The 15,193-nt window shown below is 43.6% G+C and overlaps 1 protein-coding gene across 3 annotated transcripts; it reads left to right on the top strand.

The window, feature by feature from the left end:
* On the top strand, positions 1-12,811 carry PIGA (phosphatidylinositol glycan anchor biosynthesis class A). Of its 3 annotated transcripts, none has more exons than XM_043570669.1 (6): positions 1-80; positions 2,501-3,280; positions 7,436-7,568; positions 8,338-8,470; positions 8,625-8,831; positions 10,494-12,811. In XM_043570669.1, the coding sequence occupies exons 2-6, from the start codon at positions 2,563-2,565 to the stop codon at positions 10,758-10,760; spliced, it is 1,458 nt and encodes a 485-aa protein (XP_043426604.1). In that variant the 5' UTR covers positions 1-80; positions 2,501-2,562; the 3' UTR covers positions 10,761-12,811. The 3 variants fall into 3 exon arrangements, with proteins under 3 accessions (XP_043426604.1, XP_043426603.1, XP_043426605.1); XM_043570668.1 differs by having other exon boundaries at positions 63-450; XM_043570670.1 differs by lacking the exon at positions 1-80 and adding an exon at positions 87-450 and having other exon boundaries at positions 2,501-2,581.
* The last annotated feature ends 2,382 nt before the right edge of the window (positions 12,812-15,193 follow it).

Raw genomic sequence — 15,193 nt, 5'->3', positions numbered from 1 at the left:
ATTGGTGTTTCGGGACAGCGAGGTGGGACTCTGGCTGCAGCCGCGGGAGGTCCGGACACTGGCGGCCATGGGACTCGCCGGTAAGTGCGCGTCTGACCCTGCGCCAGCACTCTCGGCCGCTTCCGGATGGGACGGGGCTGCACTCGTGGGAGTGTGGCCGGCGATGGAAGGGGCGAAGCCGACGCGGCTTTGAAACTCGGAAGTCGGGGTCGAGAGCCACCGGAGTCGAGTGGAGCTGAGGGTGCGCTGGGGTGGCCGCGCTGAAGCCGGTTCCGCCGAGATTGAGGCGGGCGGGGTGAAGGACTCCGGACCCCCAGCCTCAGACTCCTGCCCGCCGTCTGGCCATCTTCCTCCCTTTGGGCCTGGCGGAACCCTCCTTGACTCCAGCGGGGCTGCTGATTGAGCGGGGTCGTCCCTTCCTTGGCCCTGGCGCTCCCCGGTGACCTCTCAGTGAGTGAAGTCGGGGTATTGCCAGGGGGGTGGGTGTGGAAGCCCCGTCCTCCGGACCCAAGCCCCCTCGGGGTTTCCCTAAGGCTCCTCGGGAGCCTCTGCGGCTGTCTGCCCAGACACTCGTTGGCCATGAATGGTTGCAGATTTTATGGCCATCTCGCATTTGTCACTTAAGTGGCTGGGTGGAGACCGTGGGCAAATCGCTCAACTTGTTTGGCTTCTCGTTTGTAGAGTAAGGGAGGTATTCCTAGATCTCCTAGCCTCTCTTCGGCTTTAAAATCTAAGAATCTGTGATTGTGCCATTTGTTGAGCTTCTATGCCAGAAAGATGTTAGGCGTGATAACCCGATGGAAGTAGGCAGACTCCTCACAGGACGTTAGCAGGTTCATGAGAAAACTTTTAAGATTATTTCATTTGGTCCTTCACTCCTTTTTTTTTGTTTGTTTTTTAATCACTCATCTTTTTAAATTGAATACAACTGGAAATTCAGGTGTAGGTGACGAACCACAGTAAGAAAATGTTACTGAAACCACTGAAAAGTACAAAACTGACGACTCCCCAAATTTGGTAGTCTTGAATCTTAATTAGTAAGTTCAGGTCAAGAAACACTGAGTATTTCTGAGAATATATGTAAAACATAGATGAATTTGTTAGCAAGAAGAATTAAGACTTTGCACAGGCAGTTGATTTGCATTTCCTGAGTTTGCAGGTGAAATCAGAAACTCAGACCTTTGGAATGGCTTTCCCTTGTACCACTGAGTTTCTGGAGGTGTGGAAATCTCCATTGTAAATCTGAGGAAGATTTTCACTAGCTTTCCACAACACTCTTTAGCTTTAAAAGTAAGAATATGTAATAGTACCGAATACTGAGCATTTTGCGCTGATGAGGATCTAAGGGACCCCTGAAGTAAATATTTCCTACTTAAGGTTTAGAAAATGGCCCCAGATCGAACCCACCTCTAACTGAGCCTTTATCTCGAGACTCCAAACCAGAGAGAGGGACGCTCATGGAAGAAAGGCTTACATAACTGAAAGAAAGTTTAAGAAAACGAAAGGAGCCCTTTAACACCAACCTTGAATACGGAAGGGGAAAACTTAGGTGGATGTCTGTAACATGTGCTGTAGGTGATATTGAAAAAGCTACCGTCAAAAAGACAGTTCTAGTTCCAGGTATATTTTAGTATAAACCACAAAGTGAATCGCAGAATTGTATGAGGTTTGTTGAATCAGTGGCTAAGGTCTAGAGCAGGGTCGGCAAACTTTCTGTAAAGAGCCATATGTTTAATTATTGAAATGCACTGGTTTGTTAGCATAGCACATCCTTATATACTGTGATGTAACATACTTTTATTTATCTGTTTATTTTGAGAGCCAGAACACAAGTGAGGGCAGGGGGGCCAGAGAGAGAGGAGAGAGAGAATCTGAAGCAGGCTCCACATGGTCAGCACAAGAGCCCGACACGGGGCTTGACCCCGCCAACCGTGAGGTCATGACCTGAGCCGAAATCTAGAGTTGGATGCGTCACTGACTGTGCCACCCGGGTGCCCCGAAACTTACTTTTTAAAAATTATGTGTAGGAGTTTTTTTTTTTTTAATTTTTTAAAATGTTTATTTGTTTTGGGGGGGGGACAGAGCATGAGTGGGGGAGGGGCAGAGAAATTGGGAGACCCAGAATGTGAAGCAGGCTCCAGGCTCCGAGCTGTCAGCACAGAGCCCGACGTGGGACTTGAACCCACGAACCATGACATCGTGACCTAAGCCGAAGTTGGACGCTTAACTAACTGAGCCACCCAGGTGCCCCCGTGTAGGAGTTTTTTTTAAAGCAAAATTAAAATATAAGGACATTGCAGAATCTAGTTTTGTTGTATGGCACGTAGTAAATGCTAAGTAAGTAAATGTCAGATGAGTAATTTCATTATATGCTTTTGTTTTATTTCTAGGGGGAAAGCTGGCAAATTTACATTAGCATAAAACAGTGTTTATATCTGGATTTGGAAAATGTAATATATTTTGTCTCTGAGCTGAGGTCTTGTTTTACTCTCTCTTTCAGGTACTAGACGACACATATCTTAACTGAGCTGCTCTAAGGACTAATGCCTAAACCATCTCAGCATGGCCTGTAGAGGAGGAGGTGGGCCTGGCCAGTTTCCCTCAGCTGTGCTCTCCCGTGTCAGCCCTGGAAGTCTGTCGACATGTAGGACCCATACCCATAATATATGCATGGTGTCGGACTTTTTCTATCCCAATATGGGAGGCGTGGAAAGCCACATTTACCAGCTCTCTCAGTGTCTGATTGAAAGAGGGCACAAAGTTATAATTGTCACCCATGCTTATGGAAATCGAAAAGGCATCCGTTACCTCACTAATGGCCTCAAAGTCTATTACTTGCCTCTGAAAGTCATGTACAACCAATCTACGGCCACGACCCTCTTTCACAGTCTGCCATTGCTCAGGTACATATTTGTTCGGGAGAGAGTCACGATAATACATTCACATAGTTCTTTTTCTGCCATGGCCCATGATGCCCTCTTCCACGCCAAGACCATGGGGCTCCAGACAGTCTTCACGGACCACTCCCTTTTTGGATTTGCTGATGTCAGCTCGGTGCTTACAAACAAGCTTCTAACTGTGTCTCTTTGTGACACAAACCACATAATTTGTGTCTCTTATACTAGTAAGGAAAACACTGTGCTAAGAGCAGCACTGAATCCTGAAATAGTGTCCGTCATTCCTAATGCTGTAGATCCTACTGACTTCACTCCAGACCCATTTAGAAGGCATGATAGTATAATAACTGTTGTTGTTGTCAGCAGACTTGTTTACAGAAAAGGTAATGAAATGATAGCTACAATTGCACTGCACAGACTTTTGTTTCTTGTAGAAAGCTGTTGAATACTTGTATGTAATGATTGTTTGGCTTTTCGTTTTGTTTTATGGGCTCATAACCACTTCTGGATTAAATATAGCGAAGGAAGGTGTAATACTGTTTGATACATCCCCCAGATTTTTTGAAATGGTGGTGAATGCCACCCCCCACCTTTGATGTTTTAATAGTTACTTAAAAACAGTAATCTGATGTTGTTGAGTAGGTCAGGTGTTTTTAAGGTTAAACAGCCCTGTGTGTGTGGTAAGAGGTGAGAAGCTGAGCCACCACATAGCCCTTTCTTTCTGATTGCAAAAATAATGCCTTTTCACTGCAGATATTTTGAAAACTAAGAAAAGCACAGAGGTGGAAAGTAAAATCAGCTGTAACTGTACTATTCAGGGATGACCTTTAGGAATATTTCAATTTCTAGCTTTCCTGTCTATTATGCATCTCCTCAAAGTCAGCTTGTTCTGAACATTGCCATTTTATAGCTTATTTCATTTAATCGTAGATAAGGTGTTAATAATCTGGGGGCAGGTAAGTGGTGAAGGCAGGGGGATTAGACAGCCTGGAGCCTGATCCTCCCCGCATCCCACTGTGTGATTGAGGACAAGCTGCTTAACCTCTCTGAGTCTCAGTTTTTTCATTTGTACGGTTTGGGCAACACCAGGAATCTTGTGAGGGTTCAGTGATGGTTCCTGTAAAGTACTTAGGCCAGTTTGTATTTGATAAGTGTCTGCCATTATCAAGGAGGATTTTTTTTTTAGTGCCTCTGCAGCACTTAATGGACACCGCAATAGCATTTGTAGAGCCTCGTTTACTAAAAGCCTGAAACGGTCTGGTTATTCAGAACCTAAGTGGTCTTCTGGATGGTATTTGAAAAACCTGTCCAGTAATCAAAATCATCACTTAAAGTAGGGAATTATTGAAAAAAAAAAATCCATACCCTCCCTTAAGTATTTGAATTTAACTCAGAATGTTATTAACACACACTGCGTTGCCAGTAAGTAGTTGGATGTGGGCCTCCAGGCGTAAGAGTACTGGTCCGCTGGTTGGAGCTGTGCCATCTTTCTCGCACGGCCACCTTCCAAAAGCGTCATTATTTGTAGTTGCCGATTTGGGCTTCCTTTAAGTGGGGTGAGAACTTAAAGGTGTACGAAATCGTGTACTTCGAGATTTTTGACTTGTTCTTGATTTGACACAGTGGTTTAGGATATCCCCTAATCGGACAAGAGCTTTCTGGTGTAACTTTTCCTTTATTGAATTTTTCATACCGTTCAGCTTAGTCTCATAGGAACTTAACTGTGTCAGTTGATGTGCCATTTATGTAAATTACCCAGCGTTCCCAAGTACCCACATTACCAAGCGTAGCTGGCATCAGACGTACGTGGACCAATGCAGCTGGTTCTCAGCACGCAGCTCAGCGGTGGGGTTGGAAGTGTACCAGTGTGCCCAGGAGTGGCCTACGGTGCAGACGCGGGCCTTGCTCAGTATGCTTTACATTTGGAAGGGAGCCCTGGTTGGTCCAGCAGTCCACTTAAGTGGAGGTTGGTGAGGAAACTGTTGAGCTGCGTTTTCTGGGGTGAAGGCATGCTCTCTCGGTGTGCTTCCTTTCTTTAATCAAGAAGATGTGAATGGACCCGCAGTCTCTCTTGGAAACCCCTCTGGGGATACTGGTGATGTGTTGCAACTTAGAAAACGCGCCTAGGCTATCTTTTAGTCACATAGCTAAAAGAGCTGTGAGCTAGCTAGCCGAGAATGAGTGTGGTGCATGCATGGTCGAGGATCAGAGCAAAATGAAATCTTGGTACAAACTAAAGCTGTTACCTTTACGTCACTAACGATGGTATTCGAGCCCGCTGAGCTAACTACCAGCGACAGAGGGAAGGCACGGCCTGTCCTATTCTCAATTCGGTCATTTAACAAGTATTTAGCGAACCCGCTCCATACGCCAGGCACTGTACAAAAAGTAACATTCTCGGAAGGAACAGCCACATCTCTAGCCCAAAAGTGAGTAGTTGTGTTTATGGTCCATTAATTATCAACTAGTTAATTTCCTTAGGAGGTGTTCCTTTGGACCAGTTCTCAAAGGCCCACTGCAGTGTATTGAGTGAGAGAGGAGAAATCCCACTTCTTACTCCTGAGCTTCCCTGGCTGCCTTCTTCCCTTTCTCCAGAGCCTGTTGTACATCTACTGTAGGGTAGATGTTATCTGCATGCAACAAACTGAGTCTCAGAGAGGGTAAGTAACTCACTCAGGTCATACAGTATCAGAGATGACAAACAAGAGTCCAGCTCTTGAACTAAGGTCTCCTGTTCCCTCACCTCTGGCCCAGAGTCTAGGTGTAGATTCAGAAGTTTCTTTAACATATGTTAGACTGAGCTTTAGAAGCCATTTGTATAATGATTTTTCTTTGTCCGTTTTGTGTGACTATGGTAATTGCAAGTCCTTTTGTATGTTCCATTGTGTTAGACTCTTCTCAGAGGCAGGAGAATATTTTATTGTTTGGGAAAACCCTTTCATTCCTAGAATAATAATATAGATCATTGATCGTATTAATCACTTCCATTCCTTATAAGGTAGTTGTCGGGATTCCATGACCTCACACCCTTCAAGGGCATTGCCTAATGTAGTAACCGCTCAGTAAATGTTGTTATCAGCAGTTATAATTAGTACACTATGTGTATTGCACTTTTCATTAGAAGCCTGGGTTCTTAACCTTTGTAATAGAAGGGAGAAGGAAAGGTAAGAAAGAAAATGAAAGAACTATAGGACACTAAATGGTAAAGTCATTAAGCCACCTTCTAGTTTATGTAGAAATCCAATGGATCGATTTGGTAATTGTTTGGAAACACAGATAGCTAAGATTTTAATGAGAAGCCTTCATAGTTCAGAAAAGTCGCAGTGAATTTATGTTTGCTAATGCAATCATATTTTGAAAATAGCGGAGTTTACTTAAGTCCTACTTTGAATTGTTTAATAAAAATGACGCCATATATATAATTTCTCCCACCATCTTTTTTTATAATTGATCTGCCTGTATCTGGGAAGGACTGAGAAGAAGTGCAATTCTTGTGTGTGTGTGTGTGTGTGTGTGTGTGTGTGTGTGTGTGTGTATGTATGTGTATGCATTTCTTAAACTAATAAACTTTAACCGGGTTATTTTACATTTACTTTCACTTTTGAATGTGTCCAATTTATAAATGTTACTTAACTAAATTCCCAAATAGTGTCAACATGCTGTCACTCTGGATAGCCACTTTCAGACTAGAAGAGCATGGTTTATTTTGTTGCTTTATATTACCCGAGGTGGTATTTCCACATTATAAGTAGAGTGTTTGTTTCATTAAAGAACAAAAAGGAACCAAGATGCATCCTTTTGTTCTGACGGACTCTAATGACCTAGCAGTAGCGGTCCTGCCACCTTCGTTTACTGTCATTCAAGGGAAGCGGCCCTAGCAGGTTTGGATGGACTACTCTTTTCAATTTCCCAAACACCATAGTGTTTGCTGTAAAATCCTCTGTACAAACCACATTGTCAAAGTGGAGGCTGCAGTTCTACTTTGTCACTTGGCCCTTTCCTAGGGCGGGAAGTGGAACGCAGACTGGGAGAAAGTTGGTAGCTGAAAGAGATCTTGGACTTCAGGTACGCCTGGTCTCTTCATTTTCTATATCAGAAAACTTTCCCTTGGTCAAAGAGCTTGCCCCTAAAACGGCTGGGACAGGACCTCGCTAGATCTCCGGTCAGCTGTCCAGCCTTGTAGAAAACAAACTCCGATGTCAGCTACCTCAAATACCTGTTTTATAACAGGTGATATGTAAACACAAGCGAGTACCTTGAAGAATGTTCCGTTACAGTGAAACCAAACAGTCCGTGTGTTGGGTAACAAAGGATGTGTCAATGTATGTGTCTTTAAGAATTGCAACTTGCAGGAGATGAGTCCTAGTTTGGACGATCCCAGGGAATCCACCTTCCCCGGCAAGGTTTGAGAGTTCGTTCCTATACTTAAGGAGGGCATGGCTAATACTCTTCAGAGTGAGTGGATTCTCAGTTCTGATGAACTTTTTTAGGTTTAAATATTACTCTTTCCAACATTCACCTTTATTTTATATTTCTAGGGACTGATTTGCTTAGTGGTATAATACCTGAACTCTGTCAAAAATATCCAGATTTAAATTTCATAATTGGAGGAGAGGGACCTAAGAGAATCATTTTGGAAGAAGTACGGGAAAGGTACCAGCTACATGACAGGTATTGATGGATTCCATACTGCCTTGGGTGAGAAAATACCAGTTACCTAACTTCAGTTTGGGTGATGTGTGTTAAGTGGGTTGTTTCTCTTACATGTACCTGATGTACAAATGTGACGCGAGGTCTCTTTTTTTTAAAATGTATGTACTATGGGAAACTTGAAGATTCACAGTTTGTTTTTGTTGTTGTTGTTGTTAGCCCAATATTATTGGACTCTAGGGGGCAGTGGTTGGAGGTACCCTGGAAGGTGTGTGTGCGCGTGCGCACATCCACGCATGCACACGCCAACCGCTTTGGAAATGTTTGCGCGTTTTCAAGGCTTGCTGAGTGGTGATTTCTATAGCGTGGCCCAAGTCGTGTAAATTGCCCTGCACGTACAGGTTCACGTACTTCTCTTTCTCAGTAACTTAGAACAGTGTTTGCTGTGAGACATCCGTTTAGAAGGGGCATTTTCCTCTTTAGAAATGACTTGGATATGTACTCATCAAAGCATATTAATATCTTTATTAAATGCCCACCAATTTTGGAAAAGATGAAATTTGTAGGCGTGACAAAAGTTCGAAATATGTTGGCCGTGTGGGTTTGAACCAAAGAGCTTTAAAAGACTCTTAGATAAGAGTTTGGAGATGCTAACCTTTTTTGAGGTGGAAAACATCAGAACCAGCAATAATCTAAGTACAGTACGAATAGCACACTTGGCTTCTAAATGATAATTTCTTTTCTAGCAAGATTTTCACTCCCCTCTTTCTTCTCTCATTTCAAAAATCAGAGTACGTCTCTTGGGAGCCTTAGAACACAAGGATGTTAGAAATGTCTTAGTTCAAGGACATATTTTTCTTAATACTTCCCTTACCGAAGCGTTCTGCATGGCAATTGTGGAAGCAGCCAGTTGCGGTTTACAGGTAAAAAGCTTTGAGGCCTTGCACTGTCGGGGTTTCTGTACTTGCATTCTGAAAAATAATCAGACACATTCTGTAACGACTTTTCAAGTTGGTTTGGCTTCTTTTCCTGAGGTACGAATTATGGTGTGTCGTGTGTTCTTTGTCTCTTCTTAAGGTCGTCAGTACCAGGGTGGGCGGGATTCCTGAAGTACTTCCAGAAAATCTGATCATTTTGTGTGAGCCTTCTGTAAAGTCCTTGTGCGAGGGTTTGGAAAAAGCGATTTCCCAACTCAAATCAGGAGCGTTGCCAGCCCCCGAAGATATTCACAACATCGTAAAGACTTTCTACACCTGGAGGAACGTTGCGGAAAGAACTGAAAAAGTATGTCATGTGCTAAGCAAAGAGTATTTGAATGATTGGGTCTGAATTCTTGGCGTTTTGTGTACACGTTTGCTATTTCTTCTCTAGGTTTATCCTCTCTGTTGCTTAAGTTTACGAAGTCTCTTCCGATGAGAAGACACGAACCATGTACTGCTTTTGGTATATGCTAGGCTGTTTCTAGTCAAGTCCTTGCCTTTGACATCTGAAAATAGTGGTAATGCCATCTAGACCCTTCATTAAATTGGGCCTGAGGAAGTTTTCTAGGAAGTCACAACAGTTAAAGGCAAAACTGATCTTAAACTCTACTCTTAGACATTTTCTTAAGGCTGCTTCTAATTCTACAGCACGTGGGTCTACTAGAGAATACATGGTTTTGCTGAGTCCGATTGCGGCCATCATTTAGTTTGGGCTACTTCCCGAAACCCTTGTGTCACCTTTGCTAAGTGATGTGATTTTCCGTGGGAAGAGGAGTTTGGCATCTTTGGGCTGATTGAGAACATAATGAGTGAGGACTCAAAATGCACGTGACAGATGTTGCAAACAGGATCACAAATAAAAAGCAGCAATAGAGAATTTGGAGTTGCTTTTTTAATTCTGCCGGGTCCACACAGGCCATTTTGATCCTGTTCAACTCCTGCTTTGTAGTTTAACCGTGCTATTTAGAAACTTGATGAAGAAATTGAATCGGAGTTCACTCTGGAAGCGTACTGTCTCAACTATCCTAATTCAGCAGTGCCCGCATAATTCTGATTGAGATGTGTCCCAGATGTTTGGAAGGTGGAAGAGCTAGCCGAAAATGCCCCGCACCCTTCCAGAGGTCGCTGCCCCGTGGCACCTGCACCGCATGTCACAACTTCCTTGGGTTCTCAAGGAGGCGGTGCACAGGTCTGCTGTGTGGGAAGGACCGCAAGGAATGCTGAGAGGCTGTTGAAACATAAATGCTGGCCTCGTTTGTGTTCGAAACAAACATGTTTACGGGTCTTCGTGGGGTTTTGTTTGGAATACTTCTGAGGTCCGTGCTTGGCGGTGTTTCACAAAGCACGCCACCTGCCACCAGTTCTCGGCAGTCAGCTTTGCGTTAGGTGCCGGTGTCCGACCTGTGCCATCTGCTAAAATGTCCCCCATCTTTTCCCCCTTCCTTCCGTTTGGAATCTACAAAGTGTTTGTGTATGTGCTCACCATCTGTGCTCAGCAGCACGGCCTCAGGTGGCTGTGGACGGAAGGGCCTCTCTTACCCAGAAGCGCACTAGATTAGAGCTCTGCTGGGGGCTAGTGGTGAGAGCATCTCAGCCGCGTCCCGGAACCTTAGAGGGCCAGCCCTGCTTCAGGAATTCACTGCCGCATTAAATACGGCCTCGACAGACGTGACCTGAAAGGCGGCTCCGGCTTCTCAGGACTTTGGAGTTCTCGTAGTTGGTTAAGTTTGGTGGTGATGCCCTAGAGGCCAGGAGTGTAGCCCAGTGTTCTGGCCAGAATAAGCACTCTATAAGTGTTGAATCAAATGACAATAATGACCGTGATTGTATTCATCACATCATTACTAAAACAGCAACAGCAACGAAATGTAAGCGACCTCACTTTGCATCTGTACAGCATTCCTGGTTGGCGCGGGTTGTTGTTTGCCGTGGGTTACAGTGCTCACTGTCGGCCTCTCTCTGCCAGGTGTACGACCGCGTGGCAGGAGAAGCCGTGTTACCGATGGACAGACGACTGGACAGACTCATCTCTCACTGCGGCCCGGTGACGGGCTACATTTTTGCTTTGTTGGCTGTAGTCAACTTTCTCTTCCTCGTTTTCCTGCGATGGGTGACTCCAGATTCTGTCATCGACGTTGCAATAGACGCCACAGGGCCAGACGGGGCCTGGACTCCTCGATACCCTCCCAGTAAAAAAGAGGGCAAGAATAATGCGATGTCTAAAACCAGGTAGAAGAAAGCCTGGATTGTAACATTTTACACATTTGTGATAGTTCTGTTAAGACTATCGAAAATAACCTTGCTTTTTTCTTTGTTTTTTTTAAAGTTCATTTAGTAAGTTATGCTACCTCTATACCATTCAATGTTTTATTTTGAAGAAAGATAAAAACTTATGCAACTCCTGAGTGTAGAAACTCCTTGCACTTACTTAAAATTTAGGAGAGAACATTTAAGCCACTCAGGTATGACATTTTTCAGACTACTGAAATCCCTTTAACGGAGATGTTTTAACATTATATTTTGGGAGCTTTGGGTGCTGAAGGGCCAAATGTTGTCTGGGCATTTTTTGGCCAATTTTAAATGTTCTACCATTAATTAGACATTCACCAGATGTTTACAAGTTTTCTTTAGGGAAGTACAACAACGATACGAACTACTTTGAGTCCTGTTCACACATGTCATAGCCATTGAAGTCCTGTTTGTAGCCGTTGATTTGGTTCACTCAGTGTTACGTACCGTCAGCAGGTTTCTTGAGTAAGATGGTCCATCAGTTAGTAGCGTGTTTTAAGCACCTACTATGTGTAGAACATTGAACCAGACACTTCCTGCTGTTAAGGACCAGGGGCACGTGCGCTCTTTGTTGATCACTCCGATGGCTCACTTCTCTGTAGTCACAGTTGACAAGCTGGTAAAATACCAAACATGCCAAAAATGCTCCTGCTTTTAATGCCGGGAAGAAACTGTCGGCATACTCTGATTACTTCTTCGACCTTGTCACATGCGTTCTCCTAGGTAGAGCCTTCGTCTTCGTTTGTGTTTATGAAAATACCTTTTCTTTTGAAATACTAGGGACCGATATCACTGTTGATGCTAGTGCAGAGAAACCCTCCACGTGCTTCCGTGCATCGTTTAGTCCTCTGTACATGCCTTCATGTCTTCCGAGCAGAACGTACGAGGTGTGCAATCTCCAAGTCAGCTGCTACCCTGTACCTTCGATGCAAGCCACGTCCCTTCACTTGTGGCCTAGCTGATGTCTGAGAAGTATCGTCAGGATGCAAAAGTCTTTGCCCCAGAATGTTTTATTTATAGCAGATTGAGTTTGAAAATGTTAGGAACACAGTCTCTTGTGTGGATGTGTGTTGTTCACTGTAATCGTTGTTGCCCAGAGCCATGGGTTTTTAAACCCCAAATTTTCCACATGGTGTGTCTTACGAACTCCTTGAACTCCTTAGAATAAGTTTTTGTGATCAAGGACTGTGAAATCAAAAGAACGAGGCACTCGTTGGTGCACTAGATAGATTCTGGCAGTATTGTGATCCTTGACGGGACTTGTTTTCTTTAATGATAACATTCACAAAACTTCTTTTTAAAAAGTATCTTAACATGCCTGTTAACCAGTTGCCACCGATAACGTAGGGAATATGTTTGTGTTTTGTGCCAAAACACAAACGCGGGAGTGCGGTTTTTAAAACCTGGAAGTTAACGGTTCTTTGGTGAAAGAAAAATGGACTGACCTAAACCATTAAATTTCATTGGGATTTTTATGCACAGAAACGGATTTATATAAATATGAAACAGTGCCAGTATTCACGGCGAAGCACGCAACTATAACCTTTGCTTTTCTGTATCCTGTTCAGCAATTTTGAAGGGCATACTACTGTTGGTTCTTCTATTTTTGTTTCTTAGCATATTTTCAAGATTGCCATGTGTTTCAGGTGGAAATGGGATTTAAACTTCTTGCATGTAAAGTATGTAATTTGCAAATCAGAATTATTTCCTTTGTTTTTAACAAACGGAAGTAAATTTGCTTGTTCTCATAAATCTTAATTTTCAGGCTTCCTGGATACCTTAATCGTAACTGTCAGTGTTGCACTGGTCAATATGTGGAAACATATTGTTCTACCCCGCTACTTACATTTATTTGAAAGTGAACTTGCAGTGATGGGGAATTTATGAAAAATATATTGTATTTCTTTTGATATTATAAAAATGAGCACATATAACACTGATTTATGAAAACATGCTACGTGTCCAAAAATAAAGACCAAAATGGCATTTTGACAATTTTCTGAATTTGTCTTGTTTTCTGAACACAATAGTATTTACCCGTTGAACAGTGCTCCCCCCCCCCGCCCCCCTCCCTCACATGCTTGCTCTTTTCCCTGCAATTAGATGTGTTGCTGGGTCTGTTAGTAAAACAGGAACTGTCCTTCGGCTGATGAATTGCTCTGACATCTTTCCATTCTAGAATACATTCTCTCTTTTACTCATGGAATAATCAGTTGAATTGTGCTTTTGTTTCCTGATCCAAACAAGCCCTGTTTTTCCCTGCACTAGAGTTACCGCGTGAGGCAAACGAATACATCTGGAAACTATTGTGTATGTGAACTACGTAATTATACCTTGTATAATTTTGTATATCTTGTAAGCTATTTTAAGAGAAATTTGAATTTTGATTTCATTTACAGAAGGCCAGCTTCTCCCACCCTTTTTGTTGGAAGCAGTGGAAAGCAGTCATCTACACTGGTATGTTCTGATTTATCTTACACCAAATCTTACTTTTGGCAAAGGCGGTATCCTAGGTCTGTGTTTACTTTTGCGAAGTGTTTTTAAAGGCCTCTTTATCCTGCTCTTTATTCCCAAAAGAATATGGCAAGACTTTAAATTGTATCATCCTGTGGCTAGGCTTTTTTTTTTTAATTTTTTTTCTTTTAATGTTTATTTTTGAGAGAGAGAGAGCATTAGCAGGGGAGGGGCAGAGAGAGAGGGAGACAGAATCTGAAGCAGGCTCCAGGCTCTGTGCTGTTAGCACAGAGCCGATGTGGGGCTCGAACTCACAGACTGTGAGATCATGACCTGAGCCGAAGTCGGACGCTTAACCAAGTGTGCCACCCAGGCGCCACCCTGGGCTTTTTTTAAATATGAAATTCTGAAAATTAAAGTTCTGCACAAAATATAATTTGTGTTCACTAGTACTTTGGGCAGTTGGTTTTCCTTTCTCCTTTATATTTGGCTATGGCTCCGTGGTTCTTAACTGGATGTGGGGGTTTAGGGGAGGGGGGAGCGGGGGTGGTGATTTTGCCCCCTAGGGGACACCTGGCAGGGTCTGGAGACATTTCCGCGCTTAGCCCTGGATGGAAGTGGGGCACTGGCATCGAGATGCTGCCGAATATCCTACAATGCTTTTGGATAGCCCTCCCACAGCAAAGAATTATCTGGCCCAAAATACCAGTAGTGCCGAGGCTGAGAAACCGTGGTGCCACAGAGGATTTCCTCTCCTGTGAGGGATGTCGCGAATTAACCCCTTACTTAAGTAGCCTTTCATGCCCATCTCAAATGTGATGCTCAAACGTAGTTAAAGATGGTCTCTCAAATGTAGCATAGACATCCATTTGAACCTGGAGAAAAGTCGAGCTCCTCCTGGCCTAATTTGCTGGTATATAACACAGAAAGCCCAGCCATGTTTTCAATGAAAAGGCCAACACAAGACTGAATGGTGTCATGTGTTAAATACACGACACTGGGCCGACATGCGTAAATGACTCAGAGTGAGAGTGCACTTCTTAGAGCGCGATTGAACGAGACACGACACGAAGAGAGGTCATGTGCCTGTGTTCGTGCGTGTGTTTTCATACGTTGGCACTCTGTAGGTGGCAAGTTGGAGGCCCACACTAAGTTCGGTAAATAAACCCCGTTTGTTGGTCTCCGTTCTTGAGGGTGGGAACTGCCCAGGATCTTTGTGTAAGACGCTGAAATGGACGCAGTGTGTGTTGTGCGTCAAGGCTGTATGCTCGCACGTCAGCCTTTTAGCGGAGTGTAGGGAAACGTTTGTCGCCTAGGTAGTCATTCTCATGTGCCCGAGCGCTACGAGAAACTCCCCGTATCTTTTGCATAAAGGATTTATTAAATAAGACTTACTGAGTCTGCTCTTAAATTTTTTTTGGCCTGCCTTTTTCAATAGTTTGTAGAGATTTTGAAAATCTAAGATAGCCAGGAATGAAAGAGGAGACGTAGATTTTCCCCATCCCTTTTTGGTAGGGGAGGGAAATTAAAAATAAGTCTCTTTCCTTCATATTGGCCCATCGATGTGTGTGGAAGAGTTAGGGGTTACAAGAGAATATTGTCCGTTGGCGGAGGGTATCGATTCGTAGAATCTTTGGGTAATTCACCCAGAACCTAGGGTATCTTGTTTCTCCATTTCCCTGTAACTCTCCCATGATCAAGGAGAGCTCGCCTATTCCAGTACGAGGTACCACGTTTACTGACATTTGAAACGGGAAATGAATGATGAGCTTTGCCGGCAGATCTTGTCACAGATGCGCCTATTCTGGCAAGTGGTCTAATGCTTTCAATCCGACACATCCACTTGGACAGGCATCCGAGATGAGCCTTTTATTAAGTACCGCCTTAGAGTAAATGGCCTTTTTTTAACCGGTCATATTTTAG

The sequence above is a fragment of the Prionailurus bengalensis genome, chromosome X (assembly GCF_016509475.1).
Source record: "Prionailurus bengalensis isolate Pbe53 chromosome X, Fcat_Pben_1.1_paternal_pri, whole genome shotgun sequence".
Taxonomy (NCBI): domain Eukaryota; kingdom Metazoa; phylum Chordata; class Mammalia; order Carnivora; family Felidae; genus Prionailurus; species Prionailurus bengalensis.
Note: the sequence above shows the minus strand (reverse complement) of the source record. Positions and strands in the feature narration are given on the sequence as shown.

Bases quoted from the DNA above. Each gene is read 5' to 3' on its own strand.
- PIGA (XM_043570669.1), top strand. From the start codon at position 2,563: ATGGCCTGTAGAGGAGGAGGTGGGCCTGGCCAGTTTCCCTCAGCTGTG. The intron at 7,569-8,337 runs GTATTGATGGAT...TTCAAAAATCAG, and splicing joins AGGTACCAGCTACATGACAG to AGTACGTCTCTTGGGAGCCT. The intron at 8,471-8,624 runs GTAAAAAGCTTT...TCTCTTCTTAAG, and splicing joins CAGCCAGTTGCGGTTTACAG to GTCGTCAGTACCAGGGTGGG.